The sequence below is a fragment of the Helianthus annuus genome, chromosome 14 (genome assembly GCF_002127325.2).
Source record: "Helianthus annuus cultivar XRQ/B chromosome 14, HanXRQr2.0-SUNRISE, whole genome shotgun sequence".
In the NCBI taxonomy this organism is placed as follows: Eukaryota; Viridiplantae; Streptophyta; class Magnoliopsida; order Asterales; family Asteraceae; genus Helianthus; species Helianthus annuus.
The window spans coordinates 25482536-25504466 of NC_035446.2; the positions used below are offsets into that span (position 1 = coordinate 25482536).

At 38.3% G+C, this 21931-nt stretch overlaps 1 protein-coding gene and 1 non-coding gene across 2 annotated transcripts; both read right to left on the reverse strand.

The window, feature by feature from the left end:
• Positions 1–4093: 4093 nt before the first annotated feature.
• TRNAP-UGG lies at positions 4094–4167 on the reverse strand. The gene has a single exon. It is a non-coding gene; the product is annotated as a tRNA-Pro (tRNA).
• A 587-nt stretch (positions 4168–4754) lies between these two features.
• LOC110908232 (receptor protein kinase CLAVATA1) lies at positions 4755–10821 on the reverse strand. Its single transcript, XM_022153150.2, has 3 exons — positions 9383–10821; positions 6787–8193; positions 4755–5293 (listed from the first exon to the last, which is right to left on the reverse strand). The coding sequence occupies exons 1-3, from the start codon at positions 10701–10703 to the stop codon at positions 4941–4943; spliced, it is 3081 nt and encodes a 1026-aa protein (XP_022008842.1). The 5' UTR covers positions 10704–10821; the 3' UTR covers positions 4755–4940.
• Between the last annotated feature and the right edge of the window lie 11110 nt (positions 10822–21931).

A 21931-nucleotide genomic window follows, 5' to 3' on the forward strand; every position in this document is an offset into this window, starting at 1 on the left:
CAAGAAGATCTTTGATGAGGGAGGAATGCTTGTCGTCCGGTTGAGAGAGAAAGGATGAGGGAAAACTAGGGTTTGTGTGATGTGAGGTGATTGTAACCAAAAATGAGAGAACCCACCCCAATGATGGGTGTTTACACGATTAAAAGAAGTGGGCCGACCCCTACATGGGCTGCCCTATGTTCGAGTGCAAGTGTAAAGCCCGAATGGGCTTGTGTGATTGAGTGTGTGTTGTGTGGTTCGGTTCAAGTACACACATACAATCTCATAGCATTCAATTAATCATTCAAATTCATAAAGTCGTGTCATGTTCACAGATATTACACAAAGATAGGTTCGGAATTACGAGTTGTCACAACAGTTATTGGATCAAAGGGAGCTCTTTTTAGAATTAGCCTGATTAGATTACAATAGGATAAGAACCGGGCAGAATAACGAGATTGTGCGAAGTGTCGGGACAGTCACTGGATCGGATGGCTGTGCGATCAGATGGCTATCCGATCGGATTACCAGTCGATCGGGTGACTTAGTGTAGGTGGGAACGGGTGGTTGTCCGATCGGATGGCTGTCCGATCGGGTGGTCACTTGATCCAAGTGTCAAGTGCTTTGGTTCCTCTGATCGGGTGGCTGCTCGATCGGATTGCTATCCTATCGGGTTGCCATTCGATTAAGGGTTCCAAGTTTCAAGTTTCTAAAAAAGTTTCTAAGTGTTTGAAGGTTTCAAAGTTTCAAGGCTTCGAGACCAGTGTCACCTGATCGGGTGGTTGTCCGATCGGGCGGCTGTCCGATCGGATTGCCACTCGATCGGGCGATCCTTGTTCCGTTTACCATTTTGTAAAATTTCTAAGTTTAACGATGACGACATGGTACGAATTAATACAATGGTAAACTCATCAGCACACAACCGTTCTGATCGGATGGGAACCACATCAGTCCGATCAGTTAACTGCCCGCGATAACATTTATGTCAAAATCCATATTCCGGCCATCCTTCTCCGGTAGAAATCCATTTCTAAGCCGACTCTAGACTAATAATCAAGTCTATAGTCTGTTCAGAACCGGATCTCACCGTTTAAAGTAAAACATTGAAGAAAAGATGAAGACACTTAAGTTTTATATGAAAAAGTCTAGATTTAACTTAAATTTAGTGTAAAAACGTATGAAATTCCTTAGATCCAAGCTAGATCTTGCCAGAAATGACGTCATATAGTAGTTTGTACAAACCACCATGATGACATCACCCTCAAGAACTCAGATCTGGGAGATTTCACGGTGAAAAGCGTGATTTCAAAGGAGAATCACGTAGAGAATGAAGTGTAGATCAAGAAAGTACAAGAATCTAGCCTAAAACGTACCAAAATCACCGAGAAAATGAAGGAATGTAGTGTGCGTGTGTCTGGTCGAACAGGGCTGTCACATCAGGGAATAAAGTGATGTGACAGGCCTATTTATAGTGTGGAGAGAAGTACAGGCGGTGCAGCATGGATCGGATGGCCGATCGATCGAGTGGCCATCCGATCGGGTGGTCATCCGATCGGATTGCCACTTGGCCAATCCAATCCTTCTCGCGTTCTCGTCTTCGTTTTGCGAGTTAGATTAAGCGTTGCATAACATTAGGTAATAGAATAACTGGATTATAGTATTAATACAAAAGTTTCACCAATTTTATAGATTCCGCCAGTGACAAGACTCTAGTCTCTCGTTCAACCAAGAATCAAGTGCACCCAATTGATTTAGGCATTCCAACATAGATTTAGACATTCCAATATATGTTTAGACATTCCAAGTATATGAATTTAGGCATTTCAAATCATAGATTTTGACATTTCAACACATAGACTTAGACATTCCAACACATAGGTTTAGACGTTCCACATATAGATTTAGACATTCCAAATACAGAGAATTAGGCATTCCAAATTAGGCATTCCAATTATATAGAATTAGGCATTCCAACATATATCATAGTTTAGGGACCCAAAATGACAATAGTTAAATTTCAGGGACTAATCCTGACAAATGTCTAAAGTTTAGGGACGCTGGGCGTTACAAAAACCTATCCAACATAGGGATTTGTTGGCAACTTGAAGATGTCCCAAAGTTTTAAAGAAGATGAACAAGTATGTAAGTTTTTAAGCAAAACAAAAAATAAACCTAACTTTGGACCTCAAAATAGTGATGTACCAACTTGGTTTACCATGGTAAACGTGTGGTAACACTCATAGAGGTTATCCAAGCAGGTTGAAAGCAAGAGTTAAGAAGGATATATGAAGAATAAAGTCCAAAACTCACTGTTTTGGACTTGAGTATAATCTGCCAACTTGGAGATTTCTTGAAGGATTGAGAGAATTAGAGAGTGATTTGAGAGAGTATCAAGTGTTTAGGAGATGTGGGGGAGGGGTATTTATAATGTGGTATTAGGGTTTGGTGTTTTAATGAGGTTAGTTGGGTGTTTGGGTGGTTGGAAGGTGAGTTTTAAAGTAAAATTCGGGAATTTTGGAAGCTGCTGCCTACAGACACCTTTGCGGACCGTAGGGCATTCCTAAAATAAAATAAAACAAAACCATTTGTTGTTTGGTTGTTTGACATTTTATGCAATATTTTTAATATATGGCATGTTTTTAGGGCTTTTTAAGGCTTTGCCCTTGCGTTCCGTAGAGCTCATATTTGATTGAGAGACAATTGAAAATAGTTGTGTAAAAAGTTTTGAAAATAGAAAACCAAGTAATGATTTTAACAAATCTTTTAGTAGAAATAGCACCACTTGCCCCACAGTGAGCGCCAAATTGTTTTGGTCACAAATTACCGAAGCAATTAAGTGATCAAATTAGTTTGTGAGTTAGTATGCTAATGATGTTTGCAAAAGATATGTTAAATTGATCATTTATGAAAACAGTTTCAGGATATAGCTTGAGGATATAAAACTATATCAATAATCAAACAATGAGCGATAAATGTAAAGGTTGACACGAGATATACGAGGAAAGCCCTTGATCAATCCAGATCTCCGGTATAAAACCTCAGGAGCTGACAATCGTCGGCTGTCTTGTTCTTCTTATTGCTTGAATAACCAGGATATAGTTGCAGGATAATGCTCGGATCGAATCTAAGTGTTACAATGATTGTGAATTGTGAGTGTTAAAGTGTGTTTGCAGCTAGAAATGAGAGTGTACGAGTATGAGAGCTCGAAAGTGAGTGTGTTCCTACGATCCGGCACCCGTTATTTATAGTTATACAAAATAACAAACTATCCTACAATTCCGGGATAATATGAATACTCCCTAATGACCGTTGTAGACCACTTCTTCCGGCTTCAACGTCTTTTTCCTAACCAATTTGAGCGAGTCTTCAGGGTGACATGGTTCTCATGAACGTTAGTCCATTGTAGCCAACATCTACAAGCAAATTGTTAGTAATGACCAAGATACTCCACAAGATATCACCAATATCCTAGTTTGGTATCCTGATCGCATATAAGAAACATAAAATCAAGATATATTGTCAGGATATGGGTTCAAAATTCCACCCATAACAATAACCTAGTAACCAAACCTTGACAATGTTTCCGCCGTACCAAATCACTAAATCCAAGTGATGCACGACTAGTAGGACACAAAAGCACTCACACAGGGTTTCATGGATCAGGAGTGGAGCTTGCCAATACTCAATAGATCTATCCAATTGTTCCGCGGCTCGTGAAGTGATTAATGGCTACTATAATTAGTATTCCCCGTGTGGTTTACCCCGAGGGCAATCTCTACCATTTATGCACACATAAAAGAGATCTGGTTGATTTCATTCTCTAACTACCATACTATTTGAGCACATGTATCCCCCTTATTTTTTAAAACAAAAATATTTAAAAGAGGGGCCGTGGAACTCACTATTTGTGTTCCACACAAAGTTAGCAAAACTCAAAGTCGAGTGTATTGTCTCCGACCTATAAGTGTCCTACTTCGTTAAGACACTCAGGTCTAATTGTTTGTTTCATGTACAAGTCTTTCACCAATTCTTGTTAAGACTTAATATTGTTTTTGAGTTTCGAAAACCCTTGAGATAATTATACATGTATACTGCTCAAAGGAGCAGTAATAGGTAGGGATGACAGGATTTGAACCCGTGACATTTTGTACCCAAAACAAACGCGCTACCAAGCTGCGCTACATCCCTTCCATTGGTCTACAGTGTCATTGTAGAGAATTCCTGTCTTGTTTTCCACATCGTTATCTCCTCTATTAAAATCTAGAATTTTTATTTCCATTTCGTCTTTTTGGTCTCATTTAACATATAATAATAGTAAAATACTTCTATCTATATGAAATATGGAACGGAACCCCAAGGAAAAATACCCCTTTATATAAACCCGTGTCTTTACACGATTGATTCGTTTAGTAAAAATAATATATTTTATGTTCAAAAATATATATCTTATCTTGCGAGCAAGTTTTAAAATCCGGTTTTTATACCATACCGGATATGACTAAAAAACGGTTCAACCGGTACTACCGGCCGGTTTGAACCAGTTTTTAAAACATAGCTTGCGAGATATTGTTTCACCGAATCGGTAATTTATCCCAAATACATATTTATCCTTTGATACGAACATATACATATCTTCCGAGGTCGGGGAATTATCAACGAAGACACCGAGCTTCAATCAAGGGGGAGGGGGTGTTCCCCTCGGCACCGACCCGCCACCTTAACTCCCCCTTAGCTTTACTATTTACTTGTAGCCGAAAATGTCATCACATGTATAATAAAACGAAAATATATAAGCTTCATTCGATTCATTCAAGGCGTTCATATATATAAGCAACAAAAGTTGTAGTTCATGGAGAACTAAATTACACCCGGTGCAATGCGAGTTGTACATTAGTTTTCACCCAAATTATTCATTCCAAAAAGTCACTCCTGTACAATTTAGAACCATGTTCGCGTAATGCTCAACTAGTGAGCACACACGGCTGGTGCAGAGGCGGGTTTGTTAGCATGTGAACAACCTCCCTCATGGTAGGACGAGCCGTGCTCTCGTCCTCCACACACATCATTGCAATCTTGAACATATCGATTACGCTCGAGAGAATGTAACCGTGGAGCCTTGAATCCAACACCGATAGCACAGCAGCAGCATCCGATGGCTCAGGGATCTCTGAGATGGTCTCTCTAACCCACCTCACAATATCCACCCCATCACCAAACTGACCCACGGGCTTCTTGCCCGCGATTAGCTCCAGAAGCACCACTCCAAAACTGTAGACGTCAGTCTTCTCATCCACCTTTAAGGTGTAAGCATACTCTGCAACAGACCACATTTATAACAATTAGATTAAATAAAGAATAAACCAACGCATTTTCTCACTTTACAACATCACTCAATGTATAAAAAAATGTGAAAAATTAATATAATAACTTGCTACCAGGATTTAACAATTAATAATGTGCAAACTAACACGAATGAGAAAACTAAGGTAGCGTTCGTTTCATGGAATGGAATGGGATGGAATTAGGAAGCTTTTCTTTGAAATCCAATGAATTTCTTTAATCAATGAAATTTGTGACTATTTCAACATTCCATTCCATTCCTTCATTAGAGTGAAGGATTTCTAAGGAATGTTGAAATAGTCACAAATTTCATTAGAGTGAAGGATTTCAAATTCCTCCCTCCCCCAACCAAGATCAATTTTACAAAGAAAAACTTCCTAATTCCATTCCATTCCATGACATGAAACGAACGCTACCTAAAAGTAATGGGTTGTTACCCCACAAATAATGATCAAAATCGGTAAATGTACAAAACTAAGGGGAGTGGGAGCGCTCCGTGGTGGACCGTTGTGGCCGGTGACCACGCGTGGAACACCACTGCCACCCAAGGTGACCACGCGTCGTCAAGATCACACGTGAAGAATAGAGGTTACCGTTGGGAACGTGACCGTTGGGGAGAGGGACCGTTGCATTTTAAAAAAACAAACTCAAACACTGTATATAAACCATATATTTTAACCATTTAACCCCACAAAAAAATACCATCTCTACACTCTACATAAATGGAATTTCCGACCGATTCATTTCCGCTAAACACCGATAGCTCTTCGTCTTCCGACGGTGACACACTTGAATTTCCACCGGTTGAGATACGATTTAATTGAACTTGTAGATTCTTTAGGTTTGGAATTTCCAGATTCGGACGAGTAGGTTTTCTTTATGTATCTTTTTATTTTTATATGTTTTTTAAGTTGTAACCACAAATATGTTTAGCAATACTGTTTTTTATTTAAATGAAATTATTATTGTTAATTTATTATTTAAAAATAAAAAAAATTCCATCACTAGTGATGGACACCCCCACAAAAATCCATCACTAGTAATGGAATCAAGCTCGATGACATGGCGTTTGATGATTGGGTGTCGCGAGTGATGGCTAGTGGAGCACCCCCACCCCCTAACATGAATATTTTCTTTTAAATATATATACAAGTGGGGTCAAAACTTATATCAATTGATTTTTTTATGAATGAATTTTTTACAAGTTTATTTACAAATGGGGTCAAAAACTTAAATGTAATAACAATCGAGTCTACGTGACATTCACGTCAACAAAAAAAAATCGACATAAACTTTGATATGTAATGAATGTGCTAGTAGCCAACGTCTAACCGTTCATTTCACATAGACATGTACATGAAATCCACAAAATGAGCAAATATGTTTGATTTTTATGGTATATGAACTAATAAAGAGAAGCTTTAACAAACAAGATGACGTCAAGGTATAAAAATAAAAGAAATGTACCTGGAGCAATGTATCCATATGATCCAGCAATGGTAGACATGCACTCAGAACCACCAGCATCCCTCAAGAACTTAGCCAACCCAAAATCAGCAACATGAGCTTCATAATCCGAATCCAGGAGTATGTTGGTCGATTTCACGTCTCGATGAAGAATCAACGGCGAGCAATCATGGTGAAGGTAACACAACCCCTTGGCAGATTCCACCCCGATTTTGTACCGTGTCTCCCATTGCAAATGCGCCCCTTTTGACCCGTGCAAAATCTCCCCCAAACTCCCATGTGACATGTACTCGTAGAGCAGAAGATTTGTTTCCTGATTCGACACGTAACCGAGTAACCGAACAATGTGCCGGTGTTTGATCCGTCCCAGAGTTTGTATCTCCGCGTCAAACCCATGGTTTTTACCAATCAAACGTTTGATCGCGACATCAACACCGTTTGGCATTGATCCACGGTACACGATCCCCGCACCACCTTTACCGATTACATTCTCGTCCTTCAAACACGCGATCACATCATCGACTTTGAAATCTAGCCGTTGGAAAGCGGTTAGCTTCCACATTTTCGCTTTCTCAATGTGTTTCCTCTTTCGAATGTGTATTAACGCGATGACAATGAATGACGTTACCAAAATCACGCAGATGATCGTGATCAAGAATTTCGGCTGTATAGATCGTTTATTCAAACGGGATACAGTCGGACAGTGAACCACGTGTGGCGAACAGAGGTCAGGGTTTCCAGCGAACACCGAGTCATTAAAATCCTTTAACTGTCCATCCGAAGGGACTCGACCGGAGAATCGATTAAACGAAAGATCCAACACCGTCAAGCTCTTCATATGACCTAACTTGCTCGGAATCTCACCGATCATTTTATTCCGAGAGATATTTAGAATGTTCAAGTTTAACAAACTCAAAACTCCTCTAGGAATCTCACCATCCAACTCATTCCGGCTAAAATCAACCGAAGTTAGCTCCGAACAGCTTCCGATAGAAGCCGGAATCTCACCAGTTAAACCGTTTCCACTTACATTAATCTTATACAACGTTTTCAAATTCAACAGCTCCTCCGGTATCCCACCGGTTAAATAATTCGACTGCAATGAAACAGTTGTTAAGTTCACTAAACCGCCTATGGCCCGAGGTATTGTTCCGGTGATCCGATTGTTCGATATAGATACGCTTTGTAAGGACTCGCTATACATTTTCGACGGAAGTTCGCCGGAGAAATAGTTGTCATCTAGCTCAAGCATCTTGAGCAAGGGTAAGCTGAAGATGCTTGCAGGAATTGTTCCGTTGAAGAAGTTTTTCATGATTCGAATCTTCGTTAACGACTTGCAATTGCCAATGGTTTCCGGCAATGGTCCGAAGAAGTAGTTTTCCATTAGTATCAACACCTCTAACTTCCCTGTGGTCAACGAAAAAGTCAAACACGGTTTGGTTGTATATTATGCATATATGAGTTGTACGTTATGCATAATTAGTTGTACAATGTTAATTTATACATTTTTTTTAAAGTTTGAATATGTAATATATAATGGTCAAATACAAACAAATTAAATAATGGCGCAAACGTACAAAATGATAAAAAGAAAAAAACCACTTACTGGTAAAAAATTAATTTTTTACATTTTTTCAAAAAGTAATGAATATTTAGTGTTATGATAAAAACTAAATTACTTTTTGAGTTTCTGTTTTGTGTTTTGTGGCTTAACGCTTTGAGGTCAAAATTAAAAACTTAATTAGACTGGTCTCTAACCGCTCATTTTATAACGTTTTGAGTCCCCGTGTTTTAGTGGTTTTAACCACTTCAGTCCATAATCAAAGTGAGTTAAGATGAGCGTTTACGGACTCAGGGTGTTAATTTTTTTTTTTAAATATGGATTCAAGTGACTGAAAAACAACTCAAAAAGTAATTTACTCTATAATAAAAGTGAGTTAATATTCGCACACCCTCTTGGCCCTCTCCTCATCTCTTTCTGTAGATAGATATATATAGAGAGGGACGTGAGAATAGTAAAACGCCTACGACCATGTGTGTAGTGGTGAGTGAAACAAAGGTCCTGCCTTAGACATGAAGCAACATGTGGCTCTTAGTCAGCAAACGGGCTTGAAACAACATTCTGGAGTTTTTTTTGCCAGGCCCAACAAAAAACTTTCGAAAAAATGCCCAGGGGCGGTGCTGGGTCGTTTTTGGGCGTGATTAGGCAAGAAACGCCCAATCCTCTGTCCACTACACATGGTCTAATAAAATAAAAATAACTACAAGGTGATTAAAAAAGACACGTGTTTCATTTTGCTTCTTCATTTTGTTCAATTTGTTAAATTTGTAATTCAATAAAGTGAACTAACTAGTAATAGTTATGCTACTTGTTAATTTTATCACTCGTAGTCCAATTTTTAGTCCCATAATTACTAAAGTTTTGCTTGTACGCTAAATATTATTTATACCGAATCCTTCCGCTAAATTTACAATTTTATGTAGCATGATTACACTAATTATTGAGCGCTAACTACACTAGTTATCTATACTTAAACATCTTTTTAAAAACCTTTTTTCAATAAATTAATAAATATATTCGTAGAATAAATATTACCTCCTTTGCATAAATCTTCCGGAATAGTACCGGTAAGGCGGTTACCAGTAACATCAAGCGATTTCAACCTCCCATTCCGGCCTAAATTCTCCGGCAACGAAAGCGTAAAATTATTCTGCCACAACTGAAGCACCTCCAGATGCGGATAATCACCAATAAACGGAGGAAGCGGACCGGCCAAATGATTCAAAAACAAATTCAACAACGTCAAATTCTTCAGCTCTGATAAACTTTCAGGTATCGCCCCAGAAAGATTATTGTTTGACAAGTCAAGCGACTTCAAGCTCCTTAAACCGGATAAATCCGCCGGTATTTCTCCAGTAAAATTGTTACACTGCAGAAACAGAGTATGCAACTGTTTCAAATTCCCCAAACTTTCTGGTATCACTCCGGAGAGATTACTTCCTCCGACGTCGAGAAGTTTCAATGATTTAAACGAACCGAACTCCGGCGGAAGTCCGCCGGAGTAACTATTGTAGTATCCGAGCCAGAGGTGTTCGAGATACGGTAACCGTGATAAACTCCACGGAATCGTACCGGATAGTTCGTTACCTTGTAAACCTAAATTCTTTAAATACGGAAACTCTGAGTACTCCTCTGGTATTTCTCCAGAGAAGAAATTCCCACCGAGAAAAAGTGTTTTCAACTTTTGCAACTTGATAAACTCCAGGGGCAGCTTGCCCCTGAAGTTATTATTATACACGTCAAAAACTTCAAGCTTATTCATCCCGGTTACAATCTCACCGGGGAACTGCCCGGAGAAAGAATTAGTTGAGAGGTTAACGAACTTAACCGCGGTTAAGTTCGCCAACTCTGCAGGCAGTTCACCGGTGAGTTGGTTACACACGAGTGTAAGATTCAGTATCTGGTTCAAAAACCCTATTTCGGGTGGTATGGTTCCGTACAAGGGAACGTTTGAGATGATCAATGAGGTGACACGTGCGTTTTCGTCGCACGTGACACCTGAGAAGGAGCAATGTGAGGTTGAAGCATTGGTTGTGTTGGGGTTTGGTGGTTGCCAATCGTCTAATCCGGACGTGGCGGGTGGAGCTAACATGGATGATTTGAGCTTCAGGAGTGCTTCGAGATCTGAAAGTGCTTGTGTGGAGGTGATGACAATGAAGATTAGAAGAGGGAGAAGAAGAAGATGGTTCTTCATGTTTGTTGTTGAATGAATGAATGAGGAGGATGTTGGGGGTAGGGTAGTGGTATTATAGGGTGGGAGATGGATGTTGTAGGGGGTATGATATGGAGTGGAAAAAATTGGAAGAATCTCTGACGAGGATCCTCTTTGATTTGAATATAAATCAGAAGAATACATCACCGCCGAACATGTTCTTATTTCCAAGGTGACTATTTATGTGTGATTTAAAATTGGTTAGGGATAATATAAGTTTGTAAACATTTATATCCGAATTATCTAAGTTATATGGTGTGGAATAAACACAATGACTATGTGTAGTGGTGAAGTCATATGACTTCGCAGATGTAAGGGTATACAATATGTGACAAATGTGTAAGAAAAAGGAGTTATGAGTACTTGTATTACCTAGGTGTATAGTGGAGGGTTGTAACCAAATATAGCGAGAAACCAAAGTGTAACGCCGCTATGCATATCACGGCCATCAAATATTTCAACCCATAGTGCCCGGGGAGGTCTTCACGTAAACATAAGGGTTTTAAGCTTCTCGTTCATGACTAATATGCAGTGGTATAAATCCTGGTAAAGCTTCTCTCACCATTCCTAAATCATTAATTTTATGTTAATTTCAATTTAAATTTAAATTTAATTCATATTTTTTTAAGTTATAACTAAATTGAACAACAAATAAAATAAATATCTAAATAATTATATTCAAACACGACACATTAAAACAAAATATTAAAAAATAGTATTATTTCTACCCGTCTCTGTCGTCACTATCATCATTGTCTTCAACATGGTTAAACCATAAATGTTTAACAAAATCCACTCAAAGATTCAATTGTGTATCCCTGTCACGTATCTTTATTCGGATTGCTTCTTTCTAACACATTGGTGCTCGTTATGCTTCTGGCGAATTGATCTGTAGTATAAGCCATAATGCTCAGGCAGTGGTGCGTGAATCATTATGAAAGTGACGTAGCAGGAAGCACGACTCCACACCATCCAGTCTAAATGAGAGATATGCATTTTAAAACATTTTAAATGAATGTGTGTGTTTTTGTTTAATAATTCACGTGAAAATTACCCATTGTTATAATCAATACTAGATCAAAGTCATATAATTATGTAAAGCATGTATAATTATGTTACCGTCAACTTATGTATCTAATTATGCAACCGTACATTGGGTCTTTTAAAAGTAGTTTTATAAAAATATACATTATACTATAACTTAAAAGACAAAGTCAGTGGAAACTCACCGGCTTTGCCTCCCCCTTCTCCCGTACTTTTACGATGTTGCAATTTTAGCCCCTTAACTTTGGTATCTTTAATGTTTCATAAAATGGCAAATTTAGTTACTAAACTACTACTCCATTTTACACATAGTTTGCTTTTGACACCCCAATTTTGTGATAGTTTCCTTTTCAGCCCCAACTTTTTATAATTTCCTTCTTACCCCAAAACTTTGTCAAATTTTATATTTACGCTTTCTTAGCCCTTAAGTTTAGGAAATGCAATTTTTAACCACTTAACTTTTTATGAACTTTGTAAATGTCAATTTGACCCCCTCGAGAGTTTTTGGCTTGACGATATAAATTCGAGTTAGTCGGGTCGCGTATAATACGTTATGATTGTATGATATAAATTCAATTTACATTACGTTTTGATCCAATCGCAATGCAACTATAGGATACATTGAGTTCAATCGGATACCTCAAAACGTTCGTTTTCATATGGTTAACACATCACACAACGCTTGAACTGATCCGTTTGATATTTGCGAAGTACCCGCGCGCTACGCGCACGAGTTATGCAATAAATTTTTACAAAATAATTTTTTAATAGTATAATGAAACATATAAAAATTATTTTACGTTTAACGAAAGTAAAACTGAATTTAATCACAATACAAATACAAGTCATATAAAAGTTGTATTTGTGTGTAGCGATATGTATTGCATATACAATCAGTAGATTTAATATTTGTGTATCATGTTTTTTAAAAGAGCTGAATTGTTTGTGATTCTTGTATAAAATATTTAAAAAAGGTACAAACTTTTTTAATATGTTGACAGTGGTTCAACTCAGTTTTAGGTTCAATTATGGTTCGGGCTTGCGGTAGATCGGGTCAGAACTTGGTGCAAGTTGGATTTGTTTCGCATATCGGGTTCGGGTCAAACCCGGTCAAGAAAACAGGGCAGTGACACAATTCAGTAGTGGCTCGGGTTTCGGCTCGACGCGGTGCAACTCGGGTCAGTTTTTGGGGTTTGGTTTGGGTCGAAAGCAGTCAACGGACCCGGTTCGGGTCAGCAGCAGTAAAACAAGTCAGAGACGGTCAACTGAGGACCGGTAAAGTTTAAACGTAGCGAGTTATTATTACGTTAGTTTAGATTTTATTTAGTTAACGCGCACCGAGCTCGAACCGATACTTTAGTGACTTGTTACGTTTGGCATTTTGATAGAAATTTTATATATTTGTGTTTATATTGTTGAAAATTGTTGACTTTTGAAAAGATAACGACAACTTGAGTATGTCGTACGTCAAACCTTAGTAACCAATCTCCAACAATAACCAAATCAACTGTATGTAAATGTGCACGATATTATGGTGTGTTGCTTTGTATTGCAAGATCTAAGCTCAATCAAATGGAGCTGACTTCATGTGTTGGCAACGTCAAGTTCCGCTCATAGGTAATGGGGAACAGACGAGCCTATGATGATGTAATGTCTAAAATGAATGTAATGCACCAAGTGACAAACAAACAATTAACACATAACACGTGAACTTCACAAGATGGTAATTGCACGTATCTAAATTATGAAAATGTAATAATGTAACACATGATACACCCCAAAACTTGTAATAAAAAAAGGGAAATGAAAGATCCACTCACAATTTTGCGTTTGATGATTCCTTAAAGATAAACGCACAAGGAAAATAGGGAATTCCGAAAGAACGAAGGCAATTACCCTAGATATGGGATTAAAGTACAACATAAACAATCTAGATATTATTTATATGTTGGTAAAAGAAAATCCTAATATTAATTTGCTTAAACTTCCCCAAATTAATTAAATCATTAATTATTTGAAATTTTATAGATTAATCTTATTTGTTATTTACACCATTAAAACAAGAAATGAAAACAAGGGATTAAAAACATGGGGATGGCCGAGTTCGAACCCGTGACCTTAGGTTCCCCTATAAACATCCCATCCGCTGGACTGTGTTCAGTTTTGTGATATAAGTGTATACTAATTAAACTTAAACAACATTTAAAACTACTACACAGATTTGGTTTTCCTAAAAAAAGATATGTATATACATTGTACAGCGAAAAGTCAGGGCCGAGACTCGAACCCGCACCCTGCCTGTATCACTTAACAGATTAACCACTGGACTGCAACATTTATATTATACTTGAACAGAGACGTGTCTGTCATCATCTTCAAGACTTAACTTAACCCAACTCGAAACCCTAGGTACTTCAAACCCAAAATTCAGGCTGTACAGGTTAGCTTTAACGTTGCATCTATAGGGTTTTGTTATAATTGAAAAAAAAAAACGAAAAGAGGTGAGAAAAGTATATCGAACGAGGGGGATGGAGGGTTTCCGAATATTTCCGACGAGTTTCCTTATTCCGGTGAGATCCTCGAATTCCGGCGAAGGTGCAGGCGGTTTTTAAATTTGTTTTTCTTAGAGTGAAAGGGTCAAGGATTGGGTTGAGGGCATGTATTTAAAACATTAGAGGATAATCACTGATTTCATATTCAAGATCTTATTTTCAACTTTCCGAATTGAAATCGTTTTGGGGAAAACAGTTGTAAGCGTGTTTAGACGAGATGGAGTCCAGGTTCGGTAGGGTCAAATATGGAAACTTCTATCACGAGAAATCAGGAAGGGATTTGATAACTTGCCATATTTGATGTTTACCGGCTTGGGCGGCAAATTTATGTTTCAAAACATGTTGGCTCATGTGAAACCTTTCTTAAAGAACAGATGATACAAAGCCAAAACTATTCTGCAACATCTGATCATGAATAAACAGTGTTTTGAATCCTTCTCCCTTCAATGACAAGATGTCTAACATGTAACGCTTCGCTTTTTTTACCTTTCCTATTTTAGCAAGTCTTGTTGTACTTTCTATTTTTAGACACTTGTACTCTGGTTGGATTCTACTTTCGTTTCAGTTGTAATTCGAGACTATTGATCATAATGAAAATGGAGTTATCTTAATCATATTCATGTTATCCATGTTAGACTTATGTGCAACTTTTACTCAAAATTCACGTTTTGGACACAATACTATGCTTGAATCTTGATTCTTTATTACACATTGATACTTGATACTCGTTAAACTTATTAAAACACATAAAATAATCAAATTGGAAAATAAAATATTAAAACCTAGGCCATTCGTACGCAGGGAGTAGCTTCGTACGAAGGGAGTAGTTTTGTACGAAGGGGGATGGCAAAATCAAGGAAACCCTAACGTACCCTCAAATCTATAGATAGAGGCCTTAACCCCTCATTCCAATTCACCATTTTCTCTTGCAAATACTCTCAAATTGCTGTTGCGATCAAAAGCTTTGTAAGATTTCTCCTTCTTCATTTTAATTCTATTTTATTTCATTTATTGTATTTCTAATCACAAACTCTTAGACTTTTCTCCAAAAACCTTTGATCCTAATTATCTCGAAGATGGTTTCCACTCGTTTTGCCTAGGCAACCTGTTGTGGAGCATCACTTATACGAGATTGGATCAAAATTCATAAAATTTCACAACTTAACTAAAGCCTCGTCTTGATTATTACACGATCTTGATGGAATCGGGAACCCATCAGACCCTAACTCAATTCATAGTTAAGGGCCTGCATTAGGGTTAATTTCCATCAAGTAATGATCAGTATCGATGGATCAAACATGAACTTTATCAAGAACAGTGCCTTCGTACGAATGGACTATGCCCGTTCGTACGAAGGGACTTCGATGCATATTTTCTGTTTCGATTTCAACTCTGATTGCACACTTGTTTGTCACGATTAAGTGTTTTATTTACTGACTTAAGGTTTATTAAACAGATTAAATGTATACTCCAACATTTTCAATCAAATCAGATCAAACTAAAACTTTTAATAAACATAGCGCCTTCGTACAAAGGGAGCGCCTTCATACAAAGGGAGCGCCTTCGTACGAACCCACACTGCTAACCAAACCGAACTATTTTCATTTCTGTTTTAACCATAGTCTTTACACCTGATCATCCTAATTACTGTTTTAAATCATTATCTTACTGTTTAGCATTCAAAATCAGTTTGTATCGCACCTTCACAGCCCGTTCGTACCAATCAGTAGACTCCCTTCGTACGAAGGGACTAACGCCCTTCGTACGAACGGACTGTCATGTGTTTTAACTTATTTAATTTCACGTATTTTTAAAGATCTTATCCGACACACTTCCATATCAGTAATCTTATAATCCCGTTTACCCATTTCAGCATAATCTCGAGACTTCATCAACTCCGCTCGCGGTTATGTGTATTTCTACGCAAAACTGTGTATTTCTACGCAAAACTGTGAGTATACTCGATCCCATTTTTGTTTTAAACACTTTGGGTGCAACATGTACAATATACAAAAACACACAAAACTTAAAACTTGTTTATAATCACAGCGATTTATGAAATCTTAATTTAAATTATATTGTCACAATCAGAGTTATGATGCTTTGAGCGATTTGTTTTCGTCTCACTCCGATGTTTCCACCATCGGTTGGGGTGTGACATAACAACTGCTGCTTCAAAGGTTCGCTCATTACTAAGCACTGCTGTATTGTAAAGACTGTTGAAGACCAATCCACTGAAGAAGTCAAAGATATGCTGGAAGTCAAAGGACTGATCAACCTTTGTGGGAAGCACTGCTAAAGCTTTATCAGCAGTTGAGCTCATCAGAGGATAGCATCATCAGTTTCTTGTTTTCAGTGTTTATTATTGTAACAATGTTTAGCATTTAGCAGTGTTTAGAGGTTGTTAATGTTGTTAGATGTCACTGTCTTGGTGACGTCAGCAAAGATACCACAATGATAAGGATAGTACTATAAATAGACAGTGCCTGTACTGTTCTATTAGATCACTTCACACACACTTACATTTTGTACGAACAATCACTGTGTGATCTCAGGCTGAGGGGGAGATAGCAATTCATGCATACGTAGAATCATTGTGTAATACAATCATTCGACACAAAGTATTTATGATGAATGTTGTTCTTCCATTGTTTGTCTTATAAAGTTTTTCTTCATTTCCGCTGCAATTAGCCGATTATTCATCTTATTATCTTCTTCCATCTTTCATTTTACAAAAAAACAATACAAACAATTAAACTCAGATCCTAACAATTGGTATCAGAGAATAGGCCAATCAAATTCGATTTAACAATCAATTTGACATAAAAGATCAGCTCAATTTCATTAATACTGTGTTGTTCGTATTTGTTGAAAAATAGAGTATAGGCTTAATCACATTCAAAGTTGATTAATCAAAAACTTTGTAAAACAACCAAAATGTCTTCACAATCACAAGATCCTCACAACACCGGCACACTACACAAGCCACCTATGCTTGTTAGATCTGAATACAATATCTGGCAACGTATGTATTAGCACAGCAAAACACCGGTTGCTAGAAGTCTGTCATCTTTGGACCTCATGTTCCAATGGTGCCAAGTGCAGAAGATCCCAAGGTCCAAGTATCTAAGAAGCCTGAAAATTACTCTGAGCAGGATTTTCAGAAGATTGAGTTAGATGCTAAAGCATTCAGTATAGTTGCTACAAGACTACCCAATGACATATATGCTGGCCTGTTACACTGTAACAGTGCTAAAGAGCTATGGGATGCACTCAAAGAGCAATTTAGTAGGACAGAAGAGGTTATTGAAAACAACAGATATGTCTTAAACCAATAATATGAAACGTTCTGTCATGTTAAGGGAGAGTCATTGACCTAGAAGTTTGAGTGGTTTAGCTGTCTGATTAGTGAGCTAAAACTGGTCAATGTTGAATATGCTAACTCTACTTTAAATAGTAGGTTTCTTAGATCATTACCAGACAAGTGGGACACTATAGCCTTTGTTACTAGAAATTCTGTTGGGTTTAAAGAGATGAGTTTGACCCAACTTCATGGTAGGCTTCTCACATATGAAAGAGAGCTTAACCAGAAAAAGAAGTTGCAGGAATCTGGAAAAGTGGCTGATGATTACTCTTTTGGTAACACAACACTTTTAGGCCAGGAAGAGTCATCTGGTGGTAGTAAGGACCAGAGTTTATGATGACTATATTGACATAACTGCAGGTGGAGCCTTCAACTCTGAGCCTTACTCACCCAACTATGCTTTCACAGTTAATGGGGAAAACCAGATCTCTGATAACTTATCCTTTGAACTGAATGACCTTTACAATTTTGATCCCACAGATCTGGAAGAGATGGACATTTTGCATCAGCTTGCCTTGTTGAGTGTTAGAACAAGCAAGTTTTTATAAAAGAACTGGTAGGAAGTTTCCAGGATTGCATGGGAATTTAAAGGTTGGGTTGGATAAGTCAAAAATCAAGTGCTATAAAGTGTAATAGGCTTAGACACTTTGCTAGGGAATGTAGGAGTCAAAACAGTGGATCAATTATCACTCACCCTAGTCCAAGACCTCAAAACACTCAAACACACCATACACTATTCCCAATATACCCCCGCTCCTTATATGCAAAACACTGCCCATTTTGCACATTCGGTAAACATTGTTCCTGTCCAGTATGTCCAAACCATTGTTCCACAGATTCAGTATTGTAACACCCCGTGTTACGAAAGTCAAAGTCAAAGTCAAGATTGAAGTCAAAGGAAGAAAAGATTGCTAATTGCGATCTGTCACTCTTTGCTAAATTACTGATTTGACTGGTAATCGAATCTTTTATTTTAATCGCTTTAGTTGTATTATGTGGAGTATCTATTAATAATCTATGTTTAATCGTGGTTTATCACATGTTTTATCGCTTTATCGCTAATCACATCGCAATCGCGCTCGCACCTTGATTGATAGATCCTGAATATTATTTTACGTGTGTGTATTACTTATGTGTTACTTGTGCATGTTTACTTTATGTGTTGATGAATTGAAACGCAATCGCAACTCTATCGCAACGCAACTCAATCGCAAACGCTAAACGTAAGTTATTTATAATGATTGTATGTTAGATATAGTATTATCGCATCGCTTAATCGAAACTCGCTTAAACGCATCGCAACGTCCAACACGCGAAAGGAAACACCGAATCACAACTCGTCGAAGCCACTCGATCGAATGGCTATCCGATCGGATTGCCATCCGATCGAGGTGCTATCCGATCGAGGTGCCCTCCTATTCGACACTTGTGCACCTTTCCCTTTTTGGCAACCAATAAATACCCTCCTGTCACATCATTTGTGATGTGACAGCTCTCTCACTCGACCAACTAGCTCAAGGCCTTCTTTCTCTCGATTTCTCGCGATTCTTGTAAGTTTTCAACCTAAATCTTGTACTTCTATGATCTACACACACTTCTTCATCAATTTCACCTTTGAATCTTAAATTTTAACCGTGAAATCAGCGGATTTGAGGTGTTCAAGGGTGATGTCATCATGGAGTTCTTATGAACTTTAATCTTTGACCTCATACCACCAAGAATAACTCAGATCTGAAGGATTTCCACATGATTTAACATGATTTTTGCATAGATCTAAACATTTCTATGGCTAAAAGGATTGAAAGATGGTTTTCTAAACTTTCTTTCAACTCTTTTACACTCAATGCACTCAAAAACCAATAGAATCGGAGCTCGATCTGGTCTTCATTAGTGAAGCATCGGGTTGAGATCTGAATCCTATCAACGAGACAACCGGTTTCGGGATGAACATGAACAACCGTCAAGGAACAGTCAACTGATCGGATTAGGGTGATTCCTGTTCGATCGAACGACTTGAGACTTGACGAAGTTCCGTTGTTTAGAACGTTGTCATACCGTCTCGAGCAGACTGCAAAACTTTCAAAAATAATCAAGTTCAAGACGATCAGGTTTGTTGGGACGGATTGCCACCCGATCGGATAGCCATCCGATCGGATTGCCATCCGACCGAACAGCTATCCGATCGGATTGCCATCTTACCGAACAGCTATCCGATCAGAATGCGCTTGGTTCCACACTTAAATTTTTTTTCAAACTTTCAAAGATCTGAACGTCGAACGGATTGCCGCTCGATCGGATAGCTATCCGATCATCTGACTTTTGGAACTTCAACACTTAACCATTTTCACAGTTTTCAAATATCATCAGTAACTAACGGATTGCCATCCGATCGGATTGCTATCCGATCGAGTGACAATCCTGCTGTGAACTTGTTCTCGCTAAGTGACCTGCCAATCGGATCGCTATTCGATCGAATGACCGTTCGATTGATCGACCTAAAGGGTAGAGATACTTCTCTGTTTTCAAAATGCTACAACAAAAACTTTAAAGCCATCATACACAAACACATCCTTACCAAACGAATGTCAATCCAATCGAATGGCCATCCGATCGGATTGCCACTCGACACTTAATCACTTTTCACCGTTTTACGCGCTGCTCTTCGTTTATGCTATCGTTAACTGTTCAGGCTAATCTCTCAGCGCTCCCTTCAATCCAAGAGAGTGTTTACTTGTTAAACGCTATCTGTGAGTATACTCGAACCCTTTTTTGCTTTACGCACTTTTGGGTGTTACATACGTTACTTATTCTAAAACACAATCGACACACAACGTAAACACTATTTATACGCTGACCGTTATTGCATGCTACGTGTTATTCGATGAATGCTTGTATGTTATGTTAACACAGTGATTGTTGCCTGACACCTTAGCAACGATAGTACTAAAGTTTGGACTCAGCACCTGTCGTGGACAGGGGTTGTTAAGGGCTTTACTTCACGTATCCCAGTGGGGATATGTGTTGCGCATTCTACAACTCGCAGTCACGTCTGTGCATATTTCTCTATCGATAACCTAATTGCCTTCACTTTGTACATGTTACATGTTGGTTATGCGTAAACGATTTCGAACTCTATTATAGTATCAAACTTGTATGCTCACTTTTACACTATGTGTATTGAACTCTATTTTAACGTATGTGACAGGTGCTTAGGATGCTGTGTTTTATCTGCTTTGTGGGAATCAAGTAGGATTGAGAGTCTAGAAACAAAGACAATTTATTTGCTTATTTAAATCTGAGTTGTCGGAACAATGTTTGTTTTGGGAATACCTATGTCTGTAATAATTGAATGCTTGATAGGTTATGGTATAGGACATAATATTAACTATCTGGTAATTTAGTTGTTATGGAATTTCTCTTGACAATCTGTTTCGCTCAGTGCCATGCCCCGATGATTCCGCCATCGATTGGGGTGTGACAGATTGGTATCAGAGCCGTAACTATAGGGAATTAGGCACGACTCGACCTAGTCCGGGTCGACGTCTTAAAAAACAACCTAGTCTATAAGTACCAACAGACGCCTTGTGCGAACCCGTTAGGGGTTACGTACGAGCTTAATGCTATTCCTCGATCAACTCACAGTTATGCTATACTATCACACTACCTTTCCTAAGGCAGTCGCACTGCACTATTTTCGAAAATGAACATGTGGTTATGCTGAGATTAGGTGTGAAAACCGTAAACTCTCGACCAAATCGCTTATTCGACCCGCATTTTCTTACCATAGACAAGCGAATTTGCGTTGAATTAGGAGTGAAATCCGTACTTCGATGTAAATTCCTTTCCCAATCTCGGGATACTATCACACAAACAGGAATGTGGCCGCTAAGTTAGGGGTGAAACCCGAACCTTGATGGCTCGTTCCACTCTCTCTATTTAGATTTTAAAAACTCTCACCAAAGTCTCGATGGATTCCAACGACTCGAGTTGCGTAAGTAACCGTAGAGATGCGTGCCATTCACCGCGTGTCGGTAATAGAGCACAGTCTACTAAGCCAAAACGTATACTTGTAGTCGTTGAGAATAGTCGAATCACATTGGGTAGTCAATGTCTATCAAGCCTTAGACAAGCTATCTTCGATTTCAAGCTCGCAATCGCTGATTTTACGTGTTTCGATTCTGAGCCCGCAACTACTGACTCTGATATTTGTCATTTTATGTGGAATTTGTGTGTTTTATGTGGTTTTACCTGTTTTGATGTTTCAACTTGGTGATTTATACGCTTTTCGCTGTTCGGTTTGATCGACACACACAATCCGCACTACACATCTATCTCAATACGCTAACAAATCGCAACTACTTGTGGATAATCGCATGCTAAGTTACTCGCTTATGCTATGCTACTCACTGTGT

Excerpts from the sequence above, each read along its gene's own strand:
- LOC110908232 (XM_022153150.2), bottom strand. The coding sequence starts at position 10,703 with ATGTATTCTTCTGATTTATATTCAAATCAAAGAGGATCCTCGTCAGAG. Across the intron at positions 8,194-9,382 it reads GGAAGATTTATGCAAAGGAG|GGAAGTTAGAGGTGTTGATA; the intron begins GTAATATTTATT and ends CGTTGACCACAG. Across the intron at positions 5,294-6,786 it reads ATATGGATACATTGCTCCAG|AGTATGCTTACACCTTAAAG; the intron begins GTACATTTCTTT and ends GGTCTGTTGCAG.